Source organism: Euprymna scolopes, chromosome 39 (genome assembly GCF_053919585.1).
Source record: "Euprymna scolopes isolate OS-2025 chromosome 39, ASM5391958v1, whole genome shotgun sequence".
NCBI lineage: Eukaryota > Metazoa > Mollusca > Cephalopoda > Sepiida > Sepiolidae > Euprymna > Euprymna scolopes.
In genome coordinates, this window is record NC_136520.1 from 37,958,134 (window position 1) to 37,979,492 (window position 21,359).

Genomic DNA, 21,359 nt, shown 5'->3' on the forward strand with positions numbered 1-21,359 from the left:
CACGGCAAGTAATTCTTAGAATTGCCTCATTATAAATCGTGAATTAAATATTTTCATCGAGTTAAAAATTATTTAACTGACAAGTTTAGCCTACATTTTCTCTTTTATTGTTCCATTAAAACGAGTCGTGTTTTTTAATCTGTTATCGCAACAGGCGTAATAGATAGTTTAAAGACATACTTATTATTATTACTTCCATTTCCATAAAATTTTATGGGGTATATTTTATGCATCGATTTTCGGTATTTGCTAAATAAATACTGTTTACTTGGATATGCCTGGGTAGAGCTAGTTAGCTTAATTGCTATAGATATATTTTTAATAACTTTCTCTCTCATAGATATAAGCAAACATTGTTAAAATAACAAACATAACCTTATTTTTTCAATTTTTCTAATGATTTTTTTCTGTTATGATAAAAAAATGTATCTTCCATATGTATCACGAGCGTTTTCGATTCTTTGTGTAATCATCATGTGAAAGAGCAAATGAATAAAAAACTATAAAGAGAATTTAAAAAAAAATCGCCGAGAAATAATCGCGTGAAAGTCAGATACTTTTACTGTTTCTATGATAAGGCGTTAATAATTTAAAATTTGGATAAAATTTTATTGCATCAAGCAATTTAAAATGTTACTGGTTTCATATGTAATGTTATTAATTGTAGGTTTTAATGAAGTTAGCATTGAGTATTTTTAAGTTTGTACTTATGCTCTTTTGTTACTGTGCTGAAATAATAACGTTATAATTTTGAAAGCCATTCTTAACATGGGGAGAGGGGGATGTTTTGTAACTATTCTGTGCTTCCACCTAACAATTTAATAATAATAAAAAGAAGATATCGTGAAACTTGAATTTAACCTGAAAAAAAAAATATATATTTAAAAATAGCATGCATAATTTTTTTTATATATATACTTGTTTTGGAATGTATTATTTTAGTGTTGTTTAACTAAACTTTTCTTGAATTAGTGGTGAGGGCTTGACAATTATGTAACTCCAATAATAATAATAATAATAAAGTTAACAGCTACATAGGTTTTATAGCCTATCCTACTGCCCAAACATGCATTTTATAAACATTAGTTCAGTTTACCAACATCTACAACATGTTTATCCCAATGTTCGTTTTTAGTTTGTTTGTTTTTCTACTTTATGCCAAGCAACTATAAACACAGGCTTTTTTTTTTTTTGCTTTCATAGAATCATGAAAAATATGAGCCTCCTTTTTAAAACCAGTTCAAATCTTGCTCAGTTTCACCATGCTGATGAATTATATAATGACGAAACATGTCTTTGTGCCAAATTAAAAAAAAAATTATATATGTGGTATTTACAAATAATTACTGGGAGGAGGAGAGAAGATTTCTTAGGTCAATATTGTGCTTTTTCAAATTCAGTTAACCATAGTCAGTTGATCCTTTCAAATCCCATTTGTTAATGTAAGGTTTCTCAATATCCGTTGGTTGGAATTAGGTGTGAGTTTTTCAAATTGTACTAGCGTGAGTATGGTTTGGTCCTTTACAAATTCCACTTGTCTGGGTATCGTCTGATTTTTTTTTTCAAATTTGTGGGGTAAGGTTTGGTTCTTTTCAAATTTCATTGGTCAGGGTAACAGTCGGATCTTTTCAAATTCCAATGCATGCCAGCATATAAGATGGACGTTAAATCGAATATAATGATGATCAAGATGATTGATTGAGGAAAGTGTCAGGTCTCTTTAAAATCCATTAGTTGGAATTTAAATCTAACTTTTAGACTACTAACTTCATAGTTTTGACAAATTTGCTGAATTTTATATATATATACACATACATACATGTATGGCATAATTGCGTTAACGCACCTGTTCTCATCAGATCACTGAAGTTAAGCAACATTGAGCCTGGTTAGTACCAGATGGGTGACCATTTGGGAATTCTAGGCGCTGTATGTGCTCTCCGTTTATCTCGGCATCTGTTTCCAGTCGTCCTGTACTTCACCTGCCACTAGTATTTAACAATGTCATCTCAGGAGGGGTGTGGTTGGAGATTGCACACCTCCTGCCACAAAAATTTCACGCGCAAGCACCCCTTCATGGGTATCCATAGTCTGTCCAAGACTGAAGGAGCCTGCTTTGCTATATATACATAATCTCTTGGAATTTTAGCCAGATGCAAACACAAATAAATGCTTTTATTTTATGTTATTATTGTTTTTATAAATATATAGATTTTTTGAATTATTTAAAAATAATTACATTTTTTTTCTTTTTTCTTTCACAGCAAAATGATGAATTGAGGAGGCAACTTACAGCACAACAAAAATTATTGGAAAAACACAAAGAAAATCTTCAGAAATGTTTAGATGTTAATAAATCTCTTTTAATAGAAAAAGTAAGTAAAAGAAAAAACATTTACTTCTTTGGATTTTTTTTTTCTTTTCTTTTTTTTTTTTTACAGTTTGCTGAAGCTGGGGGTGTGGCATCCTGGTGAACACCAAACATTCCCTTGCTAACTCAGATCTTTTTAAGATTCGAACCATTCCTTTAAAAGGCAATTGTTTGAATCTCTCTTGCACTTGGTTCACCAGGTAGTTTTTGAAGTTCTTTTTCATGAGTCCAGTTGCTCCTATAATTGTTGGAATGATAGAGATCTTCCGAAGATTCTGGTTTCTGTTCATGTCATATATGAGATCTTGATATTTCATTATCTTGCTCTCTTTAACCTAGCATTATTAAGGGACACTGACTTCTATGCCAGGTTTTATAGCTCTGTTTCTACGTACATAGCTGTAGGGATTGCATAATGATAATGGATGGTGTATGACTTATTTCCAACTGTCCTTCCTGGTAAACATGTTCCCAGGACATGATGCTGCAGTTGATATTCAACTTCTTATCGATCGTCCAGTGGAGATATTTACACACATCATAATGTCACATTGTATAGTAGTCATCCCCCCCAGCAGAACCTTACAGTATGATGTCAGGTGGCTCACACTCTCTATTTCTGTGTGGCAGAATCTGAACTTGCTGTCATTGCTGAGATCTCTCATTTGTAAGATTTCTATTTGAAAATGCTGACCAAAACTAACATTTGATTAAAACTAACAGTTGATTAAAAAGAAATCATCAATCAAAAATAGACTTATGTTTATTGGCTTAGAGAAAATGTTTGAATAAAAAAGGCACTTGAAATAAATTTCCATGTTGAAAGCAGTTTCATGTTCAAAGCAATCGTCATCCATCTCTCATGGCTTGATGATTGGGTTCTTATTTAGAATTTAACTTAATTAAGAAAAAAAATACAGAAAATATAGACAAATTTTCATAGTGTACATACTTGTCATGGACTGAAGATGTCATATTCCAAAAATCATATGAATTAATCAAGTATTTCTTTTTTAACTAAGAAAATAAAGTTTTATGATCAGCAAGACAGGAGCTGGGAGCCACCATGTTGTGTTAGAATCTGTTTAAATTCAAGGGTGACAACTTAATTTGACTACCAAGATTTTGTCTGTCTTCAAAATAATTAAAACTTTTAAATTTTTATTTATTTATTTTTTTTTTCTTTGTTCAATTTTCACCCCAAACAAGACACAGTGCCACTTTGAAGTAGGGGCTACTCTCGGGGATATAATTTGTGGGGGGCATTATGAAGGAAGATGAGTAGAAAGAGGCTTGTTCACATTACACAAACTTTTGCATATCAGTACAGTTGGGAAAGCAGAATCCTGGAAGGTAGTTCCAAAGACTTGCAGTTCTGGGGAAGAAACTATTGAAGTAAAAGGCTTTCTTGCACCTAGAGATCTCTACTGTAAAAGGGTGGAACTTAGTTGCTTGTTGGGTTTGTCGGGGGTAGTTACGTCGAGGAGATACAAGTGCTTGCAGTTCGTCAGAGCATTCACCATTAAAGTATTTGTAGAATAGCCAGAGGGATGCAACATTTCATCGGTGGGACAGAGGTTGAAGCCTAGATGACAGTTCAGGAACTATCAGGTTGGCGACTCTCTTTTGAACCCTGTCCAGGAGTGAGAGACAAACAGCAGATGCACCAGCCCAAATGTGACAACAGCACTCCATACATGGGCGAATGGTGGCTTTATAGAGGTACACGATACTTTTAGGCGTAAGTAATTTTCTAGCACGGTAGAGAGAGCTCACCTTCTTTGCAGCAGCCTTGGCAATGCTCTCAATGTATATATTCCAGTTCGTGTTCCCTGTAAACGTTAGGCTGAGGAGTTTAAAAGAAGTACTTTCAGGCAATGTGTTCTTGGCCATTGCTATTGGTGGTAGAGAAGGTTTCTTGTAGTTATTGAAGAAAACAAGCTTAGTCTTAGCAGCATTGAATGTGACCATCCATTTTTGTCCCCATTCCACTACAAATTGGAGGTCATCATCTAGTGTTTCTGATATTTCCTTAGATATGTGTTCATTTTTTTTCCCCTCATGCCTGTTAAAGAGAGTGGTGTCATCGGCAAATATACCCATCTCTGAAACAATTTTATCAGGGAGGTCATTTATGAATATCAGGAATAATAAAGGTCCAAGGATAGACCCCTGAGTTACTCCCGCATTTATATTATATTGTTTAGATGTACGACTGTCGAGGAAAACTTTTTCTTACTTAAGAAGGATTTAATTACATTATGTATTCTTCCAGTGATACCATATGATCTAATTTTCCTTAGAAGACCATAGAAACCATAAAATTTTTATTTTCTTAGTAAAAAAAAAAAAAATACTTGATGAATCTGTGTGATTTTTGGAATTGGGAATTTCGTGGACGAATTGAAAGCACTTGTAAAAGCAACAACTATGGAACTTTTATTAATATTTTTGATTTTGATATTAAAAAAGATTATACGGAAAATCAAAAAATTAAAAAAAAGTATCATAAAGCAAAGTGTCTTCATTGCATTTAATTAATAATATTTGCTAATATATATATATATATATATATATATATATATATATATATTCCTCATCGTCTTGTGTGTAGTTGTTTAACCTTTATGAGGAGAGCAGTATTATTTTACCTCTGAATACAAGATAATGAAAGGTATTGATCTTGTAAAGTTATTAGGTTTTAAGTAATAAAAGTTGAAGACCAAAGGTCAAGCAAGTATATATGAAAGGACAAACTATAAAGTTTGATCTTGGTTGGTGTCTCTAAAAAACACTGGTCCCCGTCATCTCATTGGGTTTCAAGAAAGGCATCTGGCCTATAAATTTTTTTGCCTCAATTAAGAAATCAACTTTAAAAAAAAACCTGACTAGCTATAAGTTTGGAAGTCAAATTCTAAAAGCCACCCAATACATGCCAGCATGTAAAACAAAGTATGATGATGATGATGATTGTTGTTGAAAATCATTCATTTCGAGTGAATCAGATGATTGTTGGTATTCCTAACTTTGATATCTTTCTAGTTAGAATTTTTTGTAATTTTTGTGGCGGGGAGAGACCATGTGAAGTTTGCCAACATCCCTAAGTGATAGTGTTTCCTATGGAATGAACTGGATTCGAACTTCATACATCTAAGTTGTCAGTACCCATACTGAAGCAACAATCACCCTAAACAAGTTAAAATGGCTTCTTCCAAAGGAGGAAGCTTCATGGGAATATCAAATTCACTAACGGTTCCCAGTTGCTTGTATATCCTCATCTGGAGAGATGACTATATTGTTTTTAGAGGTAGGCGTCAACGTCATCCTGTATACAGCACTTGGTATTCCCAAATGATCACCCATCTGATACTGATCAAATTCAACATTGCTTAACTTTGGTAATCTAATGAGAACCAGTGTAGCAATGTAATTATATTGTATACCTACATATATTAACTGGTATGCACAAATGGTCACCTATCTGGTACTGGCCGGACCACTTGACCACCATTACCTCCTTGATGATTTAAAGTACTATTCTTATCTTGTTGTTTTTACTTTTCAACCGATATAACCTCCGATGTTCTTCAAGTGCATCTTTTTAAATTCTGGAACCTGTTCTGGAGTGTGATGGTTCAATCCTTAATGCAGGCGATAATAACTGAGAATAAAATGAAAAATTACTTAACACTTCAGTCTAATCATGGCTGATGGAACAAGAACAATCTACTTTTATAATTTAAATAAAGGGTTCAGTTTGAAATTCTGTGTAGAGTCGCAAGTTCAAAAGGATGTACCTGAAGACAATCAGATGTTATAGTCTTCAAAACTTTGTGTAAATAACAACCATGGTAAGAATAAAAACTCAAACAGTATATATTTAAATAGAGAACTGAACCGTTTACACTGTTTTAGTTCCCGAGTTTAAAAACCTGCACCTGAAGATCGGAGGTTACATTGACTGAAACATTGTGAAAATAACAACCAAGTTTAGAGTTGTAGTCTGAAAGATGTAAGTAGTCAATTCTCATCGCAAAAATTCTGAAACAAGGACAATTTTCTGTTAAAGTCAAATGTTTTATTCATTTAGCATATCCGTCTTACATCATATCAACCTCTTTTTTCGCTTATCAATTGGGGCTGCAGAATATGTTGACTGCACTTGAAGAACAACAGAACCACTTGCTGACAGTGGGTGGTAACCGACAATGCCTGAACAGTTGATAGCTATGGAACCAAAATGTCCATTAGCTGCAATACTCTAATTTGGTTCTTGGACTACACAGGATGTCAGAGAAGCCCAATCTGATCAATCACAGCCCTGTCACATATCACCCATAACTTGCAGCTTGTAACCCCACCTCTTCCTCTTAATCACAGATATCACTAACAACAGAAATCAGTGGCTGTATTTAATGTTAAAACTCAACATGTATTGTATTTGATTAATTGGACCAAATTTGATATTTTTATCTTGTTTAGAATGATATATTATTCTAGCCAGGATATTGAGCTCTCACCTTCTCCATAAATAAAACTAATTGCAATAGGTGCACACATAAGCTGTTTTACTTGTGAGGTTAGATTGCATAATATCAGACATGGAATATATAACTTTAATCAGTTTTGTACATATAATTAAATTTCGATGACAACTAAGAGTTTCATAGCTAAAGCAATCCTTATACCACGTCTCATGATCTGGCTTTATACTTTCCGTGAGAATGTTAGGGTCAAAGTTAACAAAAGACATGGAGTAAAATTTGAACACTACATAGCCATACATGATCTGTCAAGCTGTTTGAGGAAAAGAACTATGTCCACACACGGCACTTTATTATGTTTTTACTGCTGATCATCTATGAGTCATAAATTCTGATTTAGAATCTCAATGCATTTCAATAACAAATAAATTGTTATTTGATATTACTTTTTGCTTCTTCTATATTATATGTCTCTTAGTTTGTATGTTCGTCCCAGTTTTTCTCACAAACTACTGGTCTAATGTTTGAAATGTTTGTATGGATCTTTATCATAATAAGGTGCAGAGCAAACTAAATATTACGATATTCGTTAGATGTATGGTTTGAGATTAATAAGAGTAAATAGATCTTAGTCACCACATTTATTCTAGAAATTTTCTCAGAAACTACTAGGCATCTGGCTGAAATTTTGCATGGACCTTTGTTACGATAAGGAGCAATGTATTATGGTATCCATTCAATGCACAGTTACGGTTTAATATGGATTAGTATTTAATGTAAAAATGAGCACAAATTTAACCTTATTTAGCCATCAATTTGACATAAAGTACTTATTTTAAGTCAATAGGCTATAACTTTTGTCTGTTTTTAACAGACTAAAAAGTCTCTCTCTCTCTCTCTCTCTCTCTCTCTCTCTCTATATATATATATATATATATATATATATATATATATATACACATACACTTCTAGAAATTTGTGTATCATGTTGCTTCTTTGTCTTCTGTCCACAATGAATGATGCCATTTTGAGACCTCATCTATTAAGACAGATGGAGGATTCTCACAAAATGACTGCATAATTTATGAAAACAGATAGATGGAGGATAACTGTGTCCAAACCATAGAGGGAGGAGTCCTTTATTTTTGAGTCCTTGTTCATCTAGTAGATGAACTGTGGAGCACTATTATACTCTTAAAACTGTAATTCTTGCTTGTTATCTCATTTGCTTACCACCATGGAAAATCTGATAGTCTTGACCATTTTGGAGTAGGAAATAAACTAGCATCTGTCGGGCTGAGATATGATTCTGGTTAATCCTAGAAGGTTCACCCTTCTAGGTCATTGCCTCCCATGTTTCGGGTGGAGTAAGTTCATTGCTTACTGCCTGAGATGCTACTACTAGGAAATACCAACAGGCCTGCCCAGGCAATTTTTAAAACATCTTACTGCTCCTCCTTTCGGGACATTGCCTTGACTCTTTCTCCACCTTGTGTCACATCTTCTTGCAGTAGGAAGGAAGTAAATAGTCACTTCATGGTTATGCCCTCATAAAAGGTGAATGGTAGTTGCAAAAGATGTGGCATTGTATCTTTGCCTGAAAGCAGCAGCAGCAGCCATCTGGTGCTTTATCAAGCAATGTCAAAATTAAAAATATTAAATAACACAAAGGTCTAGATAGTCCGGCTAGTAGAGGTAACCCACTTTGAATGGTTATCCTCATCTCTTTTTTACTGTCAATCGAGAACCACATCACTCTATCTAAAAACATATAAGATATTAACTGTATATACTCAAGAGTCAAAATAATGGAAAGAATATTTTCTCGTCATAGCCCTAGTCATTACTTTGTTGGAAAATAAATGGTTAACCTATTCAATATGATTGTACATTTTCTTACAAAATTGTGATACAATCTTCGGATTGCAATTAATTGTTCATATTTTTCCAGCCATATTGAATTCATATATCTTTGCTATCTGATCATATTGGAATAACGTAGCATAAGGAGGACTCTTTCTACCTCTTATTTTTTAACTGTTCAGTGAAATTAATGGATTTTAAAATCTTCTTTTATTTTTATTTTTCAGAGTCTTTTAGAAAAGAAAACTACGCGTCAGAAGTGTATGGAAAATCGTTTACGGCTAGGGCAGTTTGTGACGCAAAGACAGGGGGCTTCATTTGTTGAAAATTGGGTAGATGGTTGGGCTTTCACAGACTTAATAAAGTAAGTGTTTTGCTCCTTTTTTTTTTTTTTTTTTTTTTTTTTTTTTTTTTACTATTTCGTAATATTTATGTATAATCTTGTGAAATGAGGCATTTTTATCATTTTTTAAATAATTTTGAACTCTTCCCAATGCTTTGAATAGTGGTAACAGAAAGACTCGCTATGACGAATTCAGAAATTTTCTCTGGCGACACATTTTCGTACTTACTGCGAGTATATACCCTTGCTAACTACCTCTTTGTTGTCTGATTTCTTTTTGACTATTAAAGACCACAACAATTTAAATATGGATACTGTATTTCTTTCAAAAAATAAGATAGAAAATTCATTTTATTTTATAACATGTGATGCCCTATGTTTATCACATTTTTTTGTGTGTGTTTATTAGTGGTATTAACCTGACATTGTTTGGCATCCATTACATTCATATTTGTTTCATAAATATTTCTATGTTTTATAAACAGATTTTTTTGTGTGTATTTACTGGAAGTAATGACTTGGTGTTGTTCGAGATCCATTATGTCCAAATTTGTTTTGTAAATATTTCTATTTCATAACCACTCCTTTTTAGTTAAGTACAGTATCTAAGCTAAAAAAAAAAAAAAAAAAAAAAAGAAATGCTAAAATCTTTCTAAAATAAATTATTCCTTTAGTTAATTTTTATTTTAAATTTTTATTAAATGTTTATTAGCAAACTGCCAAACCATATTAAGTATTTGAAAGCGCTCGCGATTATGGATCCAACATATACAATTTCAAGAAAAACACAAAAAGGACTATTCGGAGATTGGAGAAGATAAAAAAGAAAATTGTAAAACAGAATAATTCCGTGCTATTCAATAATATTTGTCTAAATGAGAAAATGCTGTCTAAATATACACAATATTTTTTTTTTTTATATATATAAATTGAAATTGAATTGCTAATAACATGTTACAGTAATAAAAAATGTAAATGGTCTAGTCAGTCCAAGTTTAATTTTCCAGGATAAATCCAATGCTCCCCACCAACCTCATCATAGTTTTCAGGTTAATCGTCAGCGACACCCAAACCAAATCCGTGGTCCCGATGGTGACTTTTCAGGCCAGCATTTGACTTGCACAGTCTGCCATACATATTAAAGATGTATTAGCGATATACATTTATATTAACTGTGTCTAAACAACTCACAGACTCCAGTATAAAATATGTATTGGAAAAAAAAAATGCAAAAATACCTTTTAGCCAGGCTTGCTTTTATTGCTCGGCTTCTGAGACTAAATATGTCTGATTAGGATTCTGAAACCTCTCAACAAAATTTTTGTTTTATGTTTGCTCAACATATGTAAGATTTTGAATCTGTAAAAATTGATTTAAGCTTAATTTTTTTTTAAATATGCCATTTTAACATTGTGTTGTATTTTTATTTAAAAATCTTAAGGATTGGTTTTTCTTACTTTTCAGACAACAAGAAAAAATAGCATCAGAAAGAGAAGATATAGAAAAACAAAGAAAACTTCTTGTCAAGAAGAAACCACCAAGTTCATCCATGTTAGCCAAAAATTCCAAACATGAAAATTTTCTAAAACCAGGTGAAAAATGGTAAGTAAAAACTTTGGGTCTTCTTCCTTATAAAAGTGAAATTTGAAAATCAAATTATTGAATTTTAAGTAAAATCAATAGTGTGGGGACTATTAATCAAAATCGGGAACTGAAAAAAAAAATCAGAAATTTTAAGGTATCGGAAAAAAATTGTGCCTGCGAAAAACGATTCTTGTAATTGTTTATTATTTGGTTTGTTTTTGTTTAAAACTTTATTCTCCATTGTTGCTACTGAAGAAAGAAATGGTTAATATGTATTGATTTTAAGGTAAAAACAAAATTAAAATCTATAAATCAATTACACAAGTGTATTTTTACATTCGTGATAATCTCAAACTTATATCACGCAAAGTTTTTAGGGTAAATCAAAGAAAAGCAACTTTATATAATAGCTAAATATTTAATGATTTTAAAAGAATCAGAATCGAGAATTTAAATCAATATCAGTAATTGTATTGGAATCTGTAAAGACTTTAGAATCGTCCCATCACTAATATATACTTCATTGTCATATTGCAATAATGAAAATATCCAAAAATTGTGAAAACCAATAAGGTAGAAAATTAATTATTAATGAAAACAGTTCTAAAAAATAATTAGCAAAAATTGTAATCTCATTGTACAAAGCAGAAATTCATAGCAGATTAGCATTTGTTTGTTACGTGGGTTGGTTTCCTCATTTGAGGATTTTCCTTAAGATATCGGCTATTTTTAACATTGCTGTTCATTGTATGATTTCTATCTTCGCTTTGATTCCAATCTCTCTTAGTCTTTTTTTTTCATGTTAGTATTGTGATTTTCTTCATGTCCATATTCCTTTCAGTTCTCTAGAGAATTCCATACATTTTCTTTGTGCTTTTCTGCCATCTTAATCCTAACCCTGTGAATAGTTGGGATGGTAGAATCTTCAATTTGTCAGGGTTTTTTTTCTTCTTGTATATTATCATCATATGCAGTCTTCTTGCTTGAATGTGTTATTTTTCTATTCCCTCAACAATTTGTGACCAAACCAAACAACTAATTTTTATTATCTTGTATTATTTCTTTGATATGCAGGTTAACGTTGGTAGAATATTACGAGCAAGACGAAATCTTAAAATTACGTCAAGCTGCGTTAAAAAAAGAGGATGCTGATTTACAATTAGAGTTGGAAAAGTTGGAACGAGAACGGAATCTACATATACGAGAGCTGAAACGGATACATAATGAAGATAATTCTAGGTAAGTCACACATACGCTTCATCTGCATCAATGGCGACTTTAAGAACGAACTCCTGTCAAAGGACGTATGATATTCTCCGTTGATGGAATGATGTTCAGCAAATCTGTCAGCAAATGCAGTTCAATTCATGGTTCAATTGTATTATAATGACCATTGGAATATGCACAAATATCTTACTGCACAAATCCCTATTTAGAATGCCTCTATAAATCTAGCCCTTAATTTATTATCTCAGTGATTTGTTTGGGGTAAATAGAGATTAAATTTTATTTTTAATCGTTCCCTTAATCCACCAGGTTTCTGTCTACATTTTGGATAATATTGGTTGTTTCTGGTGCTAAAGCAGGGTGGTGGTGGTGGTGGTATTAGAGGGTTATGTTTTTGATTGAGTTTGTCACTATTTATGTATAGCCTAGCATTCACATTGCTTCACTAATCATCACCAAACTTGGTTAAAAGATCGATCATGGTGTAATTTAAAACTGATTTAATTTTGGGATATCTAAGTTAAAGGCCAAGATCACTATCACAGAAAAGATGAAAGTTAGATAATTTCAGTTATGTTTGTCATAGAGACTGTTTGCCAAAGAAATATTTTTTTATCATAATAGATTGGATGAAAATAGATATAAACAGAATGATTTGCACATGAATCGTATTTGTTGATAAATTTTTGTAGATTATTAATTCATTTATTTGAAGAAAAAAAATGCTGTCTCGTGTTGTCTGTTGTTTTTAATGGATTTTCAAATTGTCGTAAAATTAATCTCAATATTTGTTCATGCATCCCAATGTATCTCACTATGGCTATCAGACATTAAAAAATAGTTTCTTCAACAAAGAAGAATCGAGAGATCTTCAGCAACGCCATAAAATCTTTACAGTTAAAAAAATTGCCTGTATCACCCTGAGGAAGGCTCATGAAGCCAAAAATTTGGATAATTAAAAAAACGAATTAAAAAAAACATTTTTTTTTTAATTCGTTTTTTTGAAAAAACATCCTGCATCATGTTATCTGGTTACTTTACAGATTTTCAAATTTCTCATTAAAGCTATGCTTCTACTGTAGTAAAATTGGTCTCAATATTAATTTACAATGAATTAGTTGAATGATATGAAGAATGCCACCTTCTTTATTTCAAAGAATAAAAATCAAAAAATCTAATTTGGATCTTCTATTCTTGTTTACCATTTGTTTGTATTGTTGAAATTTATTGTTTGGTTTTCCTAATTCTTTTGTTTTTCAACTTTTTTCTAGATTTAAAGATCACCCTACCTTGAATGAACGGTATCTGCTGCTGTGTTTGTTAGGAAAAGGTGGTTTTAGTGAAGTACATAAGGTAGGTTATTTACATTTTCTATGTATAGCTCTATCTCTACTATTATATAAAAGGAATTTTGTCTGTGTGTATGTGAGATTGTTCTCTATGAACTCGACAGCGGCTGAAAAGATTTGTATAAAATTTCACACAAATGTACTTTATGTGCCTGGCATATGTTTTGTATAAGAATGTCTTCAATAAGTATTGATAACCGAAAAAATCTGATGAAGGAAAAAACAGGAGATTTTTACCAAAGTTAACACCTTACACAACCTAACATCACAAATGCATTTGAGAAGTTTTATTACCACAGAAATCGAAAATAAAATCAACAGTAGGTTCTTTTATATGATAGGGGCGCATTCAAAATGAACGTTTCTGTTTAAAGCACAACTTAAATTCAAGCCGTTATCATTGCACATATGGGCGATTTCATTGATTTCAATGATATTAAAAGTATGGGAGTGTGAAACATTCACTGATCATCATTGAATCCTAGACAACGTCGAGTTTCCCTGCTAGTGGATGTATATATTAAAAAAAATAACTATATTAGGTAATTTATTCCAAAAATATATTACTCTACCAAAAAAATCATGTAAACCACTCAGTAAAAATTTTTTTTAATGGAGGAGACGATAATAAATAAAATTATAAAACAGTATATTTATTTTTGTCCTCAAAAACTTAATAAGTCTCAAGAAGAAATTGAATTTCATGGAATCTTACTTCATTGATGTCTTATGTCTACGGATCAAATTCAATACAAATCTGATCTATTTGAATTGCCACACAGGAGTTTCTGCACCAAACACTTTATAATTTGGTAAAATATTCGTTAATTGATGCCTAATACCTATTTTTAAAATTTCAAAAAATAGTAGGTATCTAAATTTTTACTAAAGGCTTCCACTTTGTTTTTACCCTCTTTGTATAAAATTAAATTAAATATAGCCCACATTTGGACCTCTTACACCTAACAGTTTCAAAATTTATAATGATTAATTAATTAGTTTAAATGTGAATCCTGTGCATGCATACACACACACACGCGCGCACGCTCTTATATTTCGGATTTTCCTTTTAATTGAGCACTCTGCTGGATTTCTTTTTCCAAAAAAAACTAATCATATATATATATATATATATATATATATATATATAGGCAGCATTTTTTTCTCTATGCCATATTTCATTAAATAATTTTAATTTTCGTTTTTTGTCTATTAATTTTATTTTCGATCCTTTCCAACTTCCGAATAAGTCTCCACTTCTGGTGGGAACTGGCTGATGTAATCACCATATTTATTATAAGTCCAAGTACTTTCCAATCCTTCAGAATTCATCTTCAGGGATAAATTAATCTAACTGGTTTTGAACAATTTATGAATTCCCCCCCAAAAAATTTTCTGAAATATATTTATATATACTTTTGCCTGTAACATTAAAATAAGCAAACACTAGCATCAATCAGCAGCAGTTGGCGTTAGTATTTTTATTATTTATAAATAAGACAATTGTTTTTTCCCATAGTGAATTATGAATTAAAGGCTTCACGATGATTTAAAGATGCTGCATTGTAATGTCTTGATCACTCGTATTGTGATTGTAAACATACTCCACAGCATGTTTTGCTGGTGCATATATATGTAACATGTATGTATGCCATAATCAGGGGAGATGACAACGTTAGATTTTTGCAGTCCTTGCAAGGAGGTGACAATGTTCTTCTACATACAGCGCTTGGTATTCACAACCCATCTGGGTCTGATCAGGCTCACTGTTGCTTAACTTTGGTGATCTAGCAAAAACTGGTGTGTCAACGGGATTATACCCTATGTATGGCATACATACAGTTGTAGGATGCTTGGCCAAGGGAAGTAAGATGCAGGGAAAACTGAAAATATCCCTGGCTAGAGTCTGACCACTCAAGAGATTTCCTTTGTTCAAAACGTAAGTACCTCAGTGAATGGAAAAAGTCCTGTTGGGATCGCCTTCGTGAGAAAACCAATATGTAGGATTAGTTACAGATAATTTCTAAGAATGGAGATGTTACTTAGATGTTACTTTCTATAGAAGTCTTGAGCGGCCAACCTCTGAATAATGATCAGTAAAAAAAAGACCAAAACCAGTGAAGGAGGAAGAGTTCCCAGAGGAATAGAAGAGGAGGTGGTAATAGCTGGCCTTTCAAAGGAGAAGGAAGAAGGGGAGTTAAAGCTGGACTTTGGACAGAGCAGTTGGTTTTTAGGAGAGCTAATAAGTAGTTCAGCCAGTGTCCCTTTCTTGGCATAATGGGTCCTTTGGGTCTCTCATCTTATGTGATTCTATATGTTTCCATTTGGTCAATACAGATCTAATGCTGCAAACCTGTCAATAACTCAAATAAAATAATAAATATCTATTATTTGTTTATAAGTTTGACTTGTGGTTTTGGAATGAGGACGCTTTGATGCAGCACAGACTGGATCGATGAACAATTTTAGCCTGGCACAACATGTAGGAGGATCACAGTGGTGTATTAAGTGCATGGTGCATGTTCACAGTGATGACTTAATAATTTGTTTCTCACCATAGTTATCATATGTTGTATATCATGATGTCATCATAACAGTACAAATATAAAGGCTGCTTTGGTCTCTGAAAATAATAATTTGCATTATTTAGTCTTTAAATAAGTATATTTTTCTCTTGTTTTTTTTCCTCCCCCAGGGATTTGATTTAAAAGAACAGAGATATGTCGCCTGTAAGATACATCAACTTAACAAAGATTGGAAAGATGATAAAAAAGCAAATTATATCAAGTACGTATTTTCTCCTGCTCACTGCATTTTTTTTTTTATGATGTCATAATCCTACGCATATTATCTTCTTTATTTACATCATTTACTTATTTATAACAATAATGGATTGCCATAACATCTGTTGTTTCACCAATCACCTTACACTCATTAACTTTTATCCTCGAATGGCTTCCAGGCCTTGATAAGTGGTAACACTTTGTAAAAAAAAAAAAATCATGGTTTGTCATTAATTGCCTCAGTATATCAGGATACATTGATCCGACATATTTTAAGGATTTGTTATGGAATGCTTATTGGATCAGTTTTTCTCTGTGACTCATGGATCAGCTGATTCTGAATACAGCAACGATTTGCTTTTTGAAGTTGTCTTATCAATCAGTTTAGATTTTAAAACTAAAATTGTTATAGTCAGTTAACATACTTCCTAATTTCTAGTGTGGCTGCTACTGAAAGCAGTGACAAAGCAAATCTGTTCCTTCACTTTTATTGTTCTTCAGTATTTCTATTGTGAACCGATTTATTGAAATAAAATATAAGGAAAGGACATTACTGAAAAGTATGCAATAAAAATTAACAAAATTATGCATCTAAAAATAACACAATTAATCTCTATTTGCACTTAACAATAAAATTAAAAAAAATAAGTTTTTATTTTATTTGAAATTTTATAAGAAATATGTTTATGAAATTATGAAAATAAGTTGTTTATTTAAATTTATATAATAGATATGTTAATGAAAGTATAAAAATAAAATTATTGTAATCAAAATAACAAATGAAATTATTGAAATCAAAATAACAAAATTTTGAAAATTATAAAAAAAAAAAAGTATCCAATTTATTAAATAAAAAAAGAATGATCAGAAAAACATTAAAACAAAGTGTACATGCCCAGGGGAGATATAAGTGTGAAAAAAAAAAAAAAAAAAAAAAGCAAAGGAACTGATTTGCCTCATCATCATTTCTGGTGGCAGATACAGCGAAAATTAGGAAGTACATTAGCTGACTATTGCCACTAAAATTAACTCGGAATTTCTCCAGAAATTTGAGTACAATAGCAACTTTGATTTGTTTGCAGTCAGTTTCTGCTTCAGCATTATGTAACTCAAAAAGGGTTGATTTGCTGCTAAACAAAACCATAATAGGTTTCCTTGGAATACTTTATGAATCAATTGTCTCATTCTGATGCTGCCAGATCAGGCTGTCTGAAGATACTGGCTTCCTGACCTAAAATGCATTGATGTTGTTTTTTTTTTTGTTTTTTTTATTCCTTTGCCTATGCAAGACTAAATCATGTTCTGCAAATTCAAAAACAACAATTTGCCTTTACAAAACAACCAAACCAAACTAAACACCATGAATTTGAAACGTAAAAACTTTTTCCAAAATTACTGGTGGATTCAACTTTAGATAGCCTGAAAAGGGTTGGAATGCTATAAAACCAAACAACCAAATCAATTTTCTCAGGATGCTGCAAGTCTGAGAAGATACTTTACTGTAAATCTTTCGATTTGAATGAAATCACAAATGAAAGCCAGATTGTATTAGAATTTTACAATTTTCATCTTCTCAGAAATTTAAGATTATTATTTTAACATTTCTTTACTAATTTTTTTTTTTTTTTTTTTTTTTATTGATTAATTTTTTTATGATATTGAAATCCATAATTCTTATTCATAAACTTTTTCCTTTTCCATTTTTTTAGGCACGCATTGCGGGAGTATAATATACACAAAAGCCTTGACCATCCACGGATTGTACGGCTTTATGATGTGTTTGAAATAGATACTAATTCGTAAGTTAAATTTAAAAAAAAAAAAAAATTATTTTTCTTTGTTCACTGTTTGGATAAACTGAAAAAGAAATTTCCTTTTATAGAAAAGCTGTTGCAGACGGTTAATGTAGTTTTCTTGAAGCCTTTTTTTAAATGTATATATAAAGGAAATTTAAATTTATAGAAAGCAATACAATGCATAGATGTAACAGATAGACACAAAATGAAACAAATTAGATATATCTAATATAACAATAGAATGAGCTATGTAGATTCACATTTACTAATACAATATTTATGGGGGGGGGGGTTCTTATATTTTATACTTGGATTGTATTCTTACTTGTGTCAGCATGACCAGATGTAAGTTCTGTATTGTATAATATTTTGAGAAAATTTCTTTTTATCAGATATGTGTTTGACTTTAGTCCAAACGTGTATAAGGGGGCTATGTGCAGAATATGTTTTGGTGAACTTGACAAAGTTAGGTGACAATTTGAAGCAAAAAATAAGTGATGTTCGAGAAATAGTGTAAGTGATGCAAATAAAAGAGGGGGTTCGTGAATAAGGACGAGAAGCAGAAAAAGTCCCCCTTCTCTCTTTTTCATATTGATACAACCCCATCCCGGCCCTGTCGGTGGGGCATTAGAATACGCTGACTGCCCCCCTGCAGAAGGTAAAAGTCCCTCAATGGGGGGCCTGGATATGACCTTAAATTATATCCAGTGGTGAGGCCCCAGCTTGTGGGCTTTGGGGAGTGTGGAGCCACCCTTTAATTACCATTGCTCCCAGGTCCACTCTGACCCGGAGTGGTAGTACCTGTTAGGGTCCAAACTATGGGTTAAATAGAAACCAACGTGAAAACAACAAATATATTCTATTAAAAAAAGATTTTTCTTCAAAATCTTTGGATTCGGCATTAAATAACCCGAAAAGGGTTGATATGCCATAAAATAAAAACAACCAACCATCCAACCAACAACCCCATCCCTTTATTCACTTTTCAAAATTAACTATTTTTTCTGAATTTTTGAGATGAGGATTGATAATTATAGACAAAGAATCAGCATATATGCTAAGTGACAATCACCTAGTAAGCAGATCTGGTATAGAACTTAATACAGTATGGGAACCATTAATAATAAATAAGATCACCATTAAATATGTATATATTAGTATTGGGACGATTTATTGGAATTGGGAATTGACAAAATCAGAACTTTTTGGGGTATTGGAATCGGAAAAATTGGTACCTATTTTCCACTGCCAAAAATTATTTCTTTCATTATCTTTTTTTTTCCTTTGATTTTGTTTAACAAAATCTTTCACTGCTAGTAGTAATAATAAAATAATGAATATTTATTTTAAGCTACCAATGAAGCTAAAAGCTATAGATCACCTCCTACAAGTGTGCTTTTATGTTCAAGAAAATATATGCACTATTAACATGTGTCTTTGTCTTTATGATAATCAGACAAAAATAATAATTTTATAGTTAAATATTTAAATATTTATAGAGAATTGGAATCAGGAATTTAGTACAGAATACATAATTGTATCGGAATTGAGGAAAAATATTTGAATCATCCCATTACTAGTGTGTGTGTGTGTGTGTGTGTGTATGTGTATATATATATATATATATATATATATATATATATATATATATATATATATATACACACACACACACGGCACAATAACGTTGCCCCACCAGTTCTCACCAGATCACTGAAGTGTAGCAATTTTGAGCATGGCCAGTACCAGATGGGTGACCATTTGCAAAGGCGAGGCGCTGTATGTATCTCAAGGTAAAATACCAGTTTGGGAAACTGGTACAGTCTATCTTTCTCTCAAGAGTATATGGACCTCTCTGAATCCGTAGTGGGCAGCCCATCTAATGATGGTGTCACGATAAAAAAAATTCCCTTGATAGCCCTGGTGAAGCATCAAGTATTCAGCTACTGACAAGATTTGAATTACACTACAAACTCGTAGTGAGTTCAATCTTGGGTGCGGCCACATGTTATGGTATGTTATATATATATATATATATATATATATTAATAAGTTGACATCTATAATGATTAGTGATAAAATTGTACATTTAAAAACAGGCTCCCAAAATTCATACTAGAATTGTCCGCATAATGGATTAAGTAGGTAAAGTTCAGCTGGAGGTTAAAGGTTTAGTGCAATTCTATCCAAAGAATGCAATTGCGAATTACATGACACTTCTACTTTGTCATGATTGATGGAATTAAAGAAAGAGTTCTATTCGAAAATCTGTGCAGATTTCTGAGTTTGACAGAAAGATTCCACAGTTCGACAAGGTACATCTGAGGAAGGTAGGGGGTTGCATTTTCTGAAACGTTGTGCGAATAACACTAAAGATGAGAACAGTAATCTGAATAATCCAAATTACTTATTTTTTTGTTTATCAAGATGGAGGTGTAAATAAATAAATTTTAAAAAGATAAATAAAAAAAACTTATATTTTTGTATTTTTTTTTTATGAAACAAATTCATCCTATTATTTAATTATTGGAATTCTTTGAAGCTGATTAATTTTTTTTAATTTATTTGCGGACTATTATCCTCATCTTTTATAGTTGTTGCTTAACAATGTTTCGGCTGACTATTCCTGTAGCCTTCGTCAGGTTGTTAACTGCGACGGGATACGAATGCTAAATCTTCAACTGTATCTTCAGCCTTCCATAGTTAAACAACAACCATAAAAGATGAAGATAATAGTCCACAAATAAATAAAAATTCATCCGAATATGTAAAAATTATAGAAGAAACAAATGATTGATTCTATTATAAAATTACATCTTCCTAAGCTCTTGCATATGGTATTCTAAACGTGTAATTAATGATGTTATATTCTGTTTAACTTATATCATTTTATATTTGTTTTTGTTTTACAGCTTCTGTACTGTGTTAGAATACTGTGATGGCAATGACTTGGATTTCTACCTCAAGCAGAACAAGTGCATCCCAGAGAAGGAGGCACGCTCGATTATCTGTCAGACAGTTAGTGCTCTCAAATATCTAAATGAAATTAAGCCTCCTGTGATACATTACGACTTGAAACCTGGTGAGTTGAAATTTTACATTTTTTTATTTTATCTTTTCATTTCTTTTTTACTTTTCCAAGTTTATAAAATGCATTAGTTTCTACTTATGCAGAATAAGGAATGCTGTCATTGGAATTTTCCAAGCAGTTTATGTAAAACACTAGAAAGTGCTGAATGAAATTGAGTTTTTTCATGCAAATGCTATCCAATTTTTCAATGAAAATATATCATTTCTGTTATATGAAGATAATTCAATCAAAAATTAATTGAAAAATAAAAACAATATTTTTTTGTTATAATGAAGAAAATACACAGAATAAGTATTGAAAATTTTTTACAAAACTTTAAGAAAATTAAAATTCAAATCAAGAAAAAAAAACACTCACTAAATATTTATTTTTCTGATAACAAACAACTAATAGCAAACAAAAATGTATATTTTATTTTTTATGATTTCCTTTACTATTTTCAATTCCAGATAAATATTTAGTTTTTTT

General features: G+C 31.6%; 1 protein-coding gene across 13 annotated transcripts in view; it reads left to right on the forward strand.

Moving 5' to 3' along the window:
- Positions 1–21,359, forward strand: part of LOC145263754 (serine/threonine-protein kinase tousled-like 2) — a 618,843-nt gene that overhangs the window by 545,188 nt on the left and 52,296 nt on the right. For all 13 annotated transcript variants that reach the window (XM_080120782.1, XM_080120784.1, XM_080120786.1 and 10 more), the window contains 8 exons: positions 2,265–2,375; positions 8,946–9,082; positions 10,526–10,663; positions 11,720–11,884; positions 13,144–13,225; positions 15,917–16,008; positions 17,714–17,803; positions 20,713–20,882. In XM_080120782.1, coding sequence (XP_079976908.1) covers positions 2,265–2,375; positions 8,946–9,082; positions 10,526–10,663; positions 11,720–11,884; positions 13,144–13,225; positions 15,917–16,008; positions 17,714–17,803; positions 20,713–20,882 — 985 coding nt within the window. The remainder of the gene's footprint in view (positions 1–2,264; positions 2,376–8,945; positions 9,083–10,525; positions 10,664–11,719; positions 11,885–13,143; positions 13,226–15,916; positions 16,009–17,713; positions 17,804–20,712; positions 20,883–21,359) is intronic.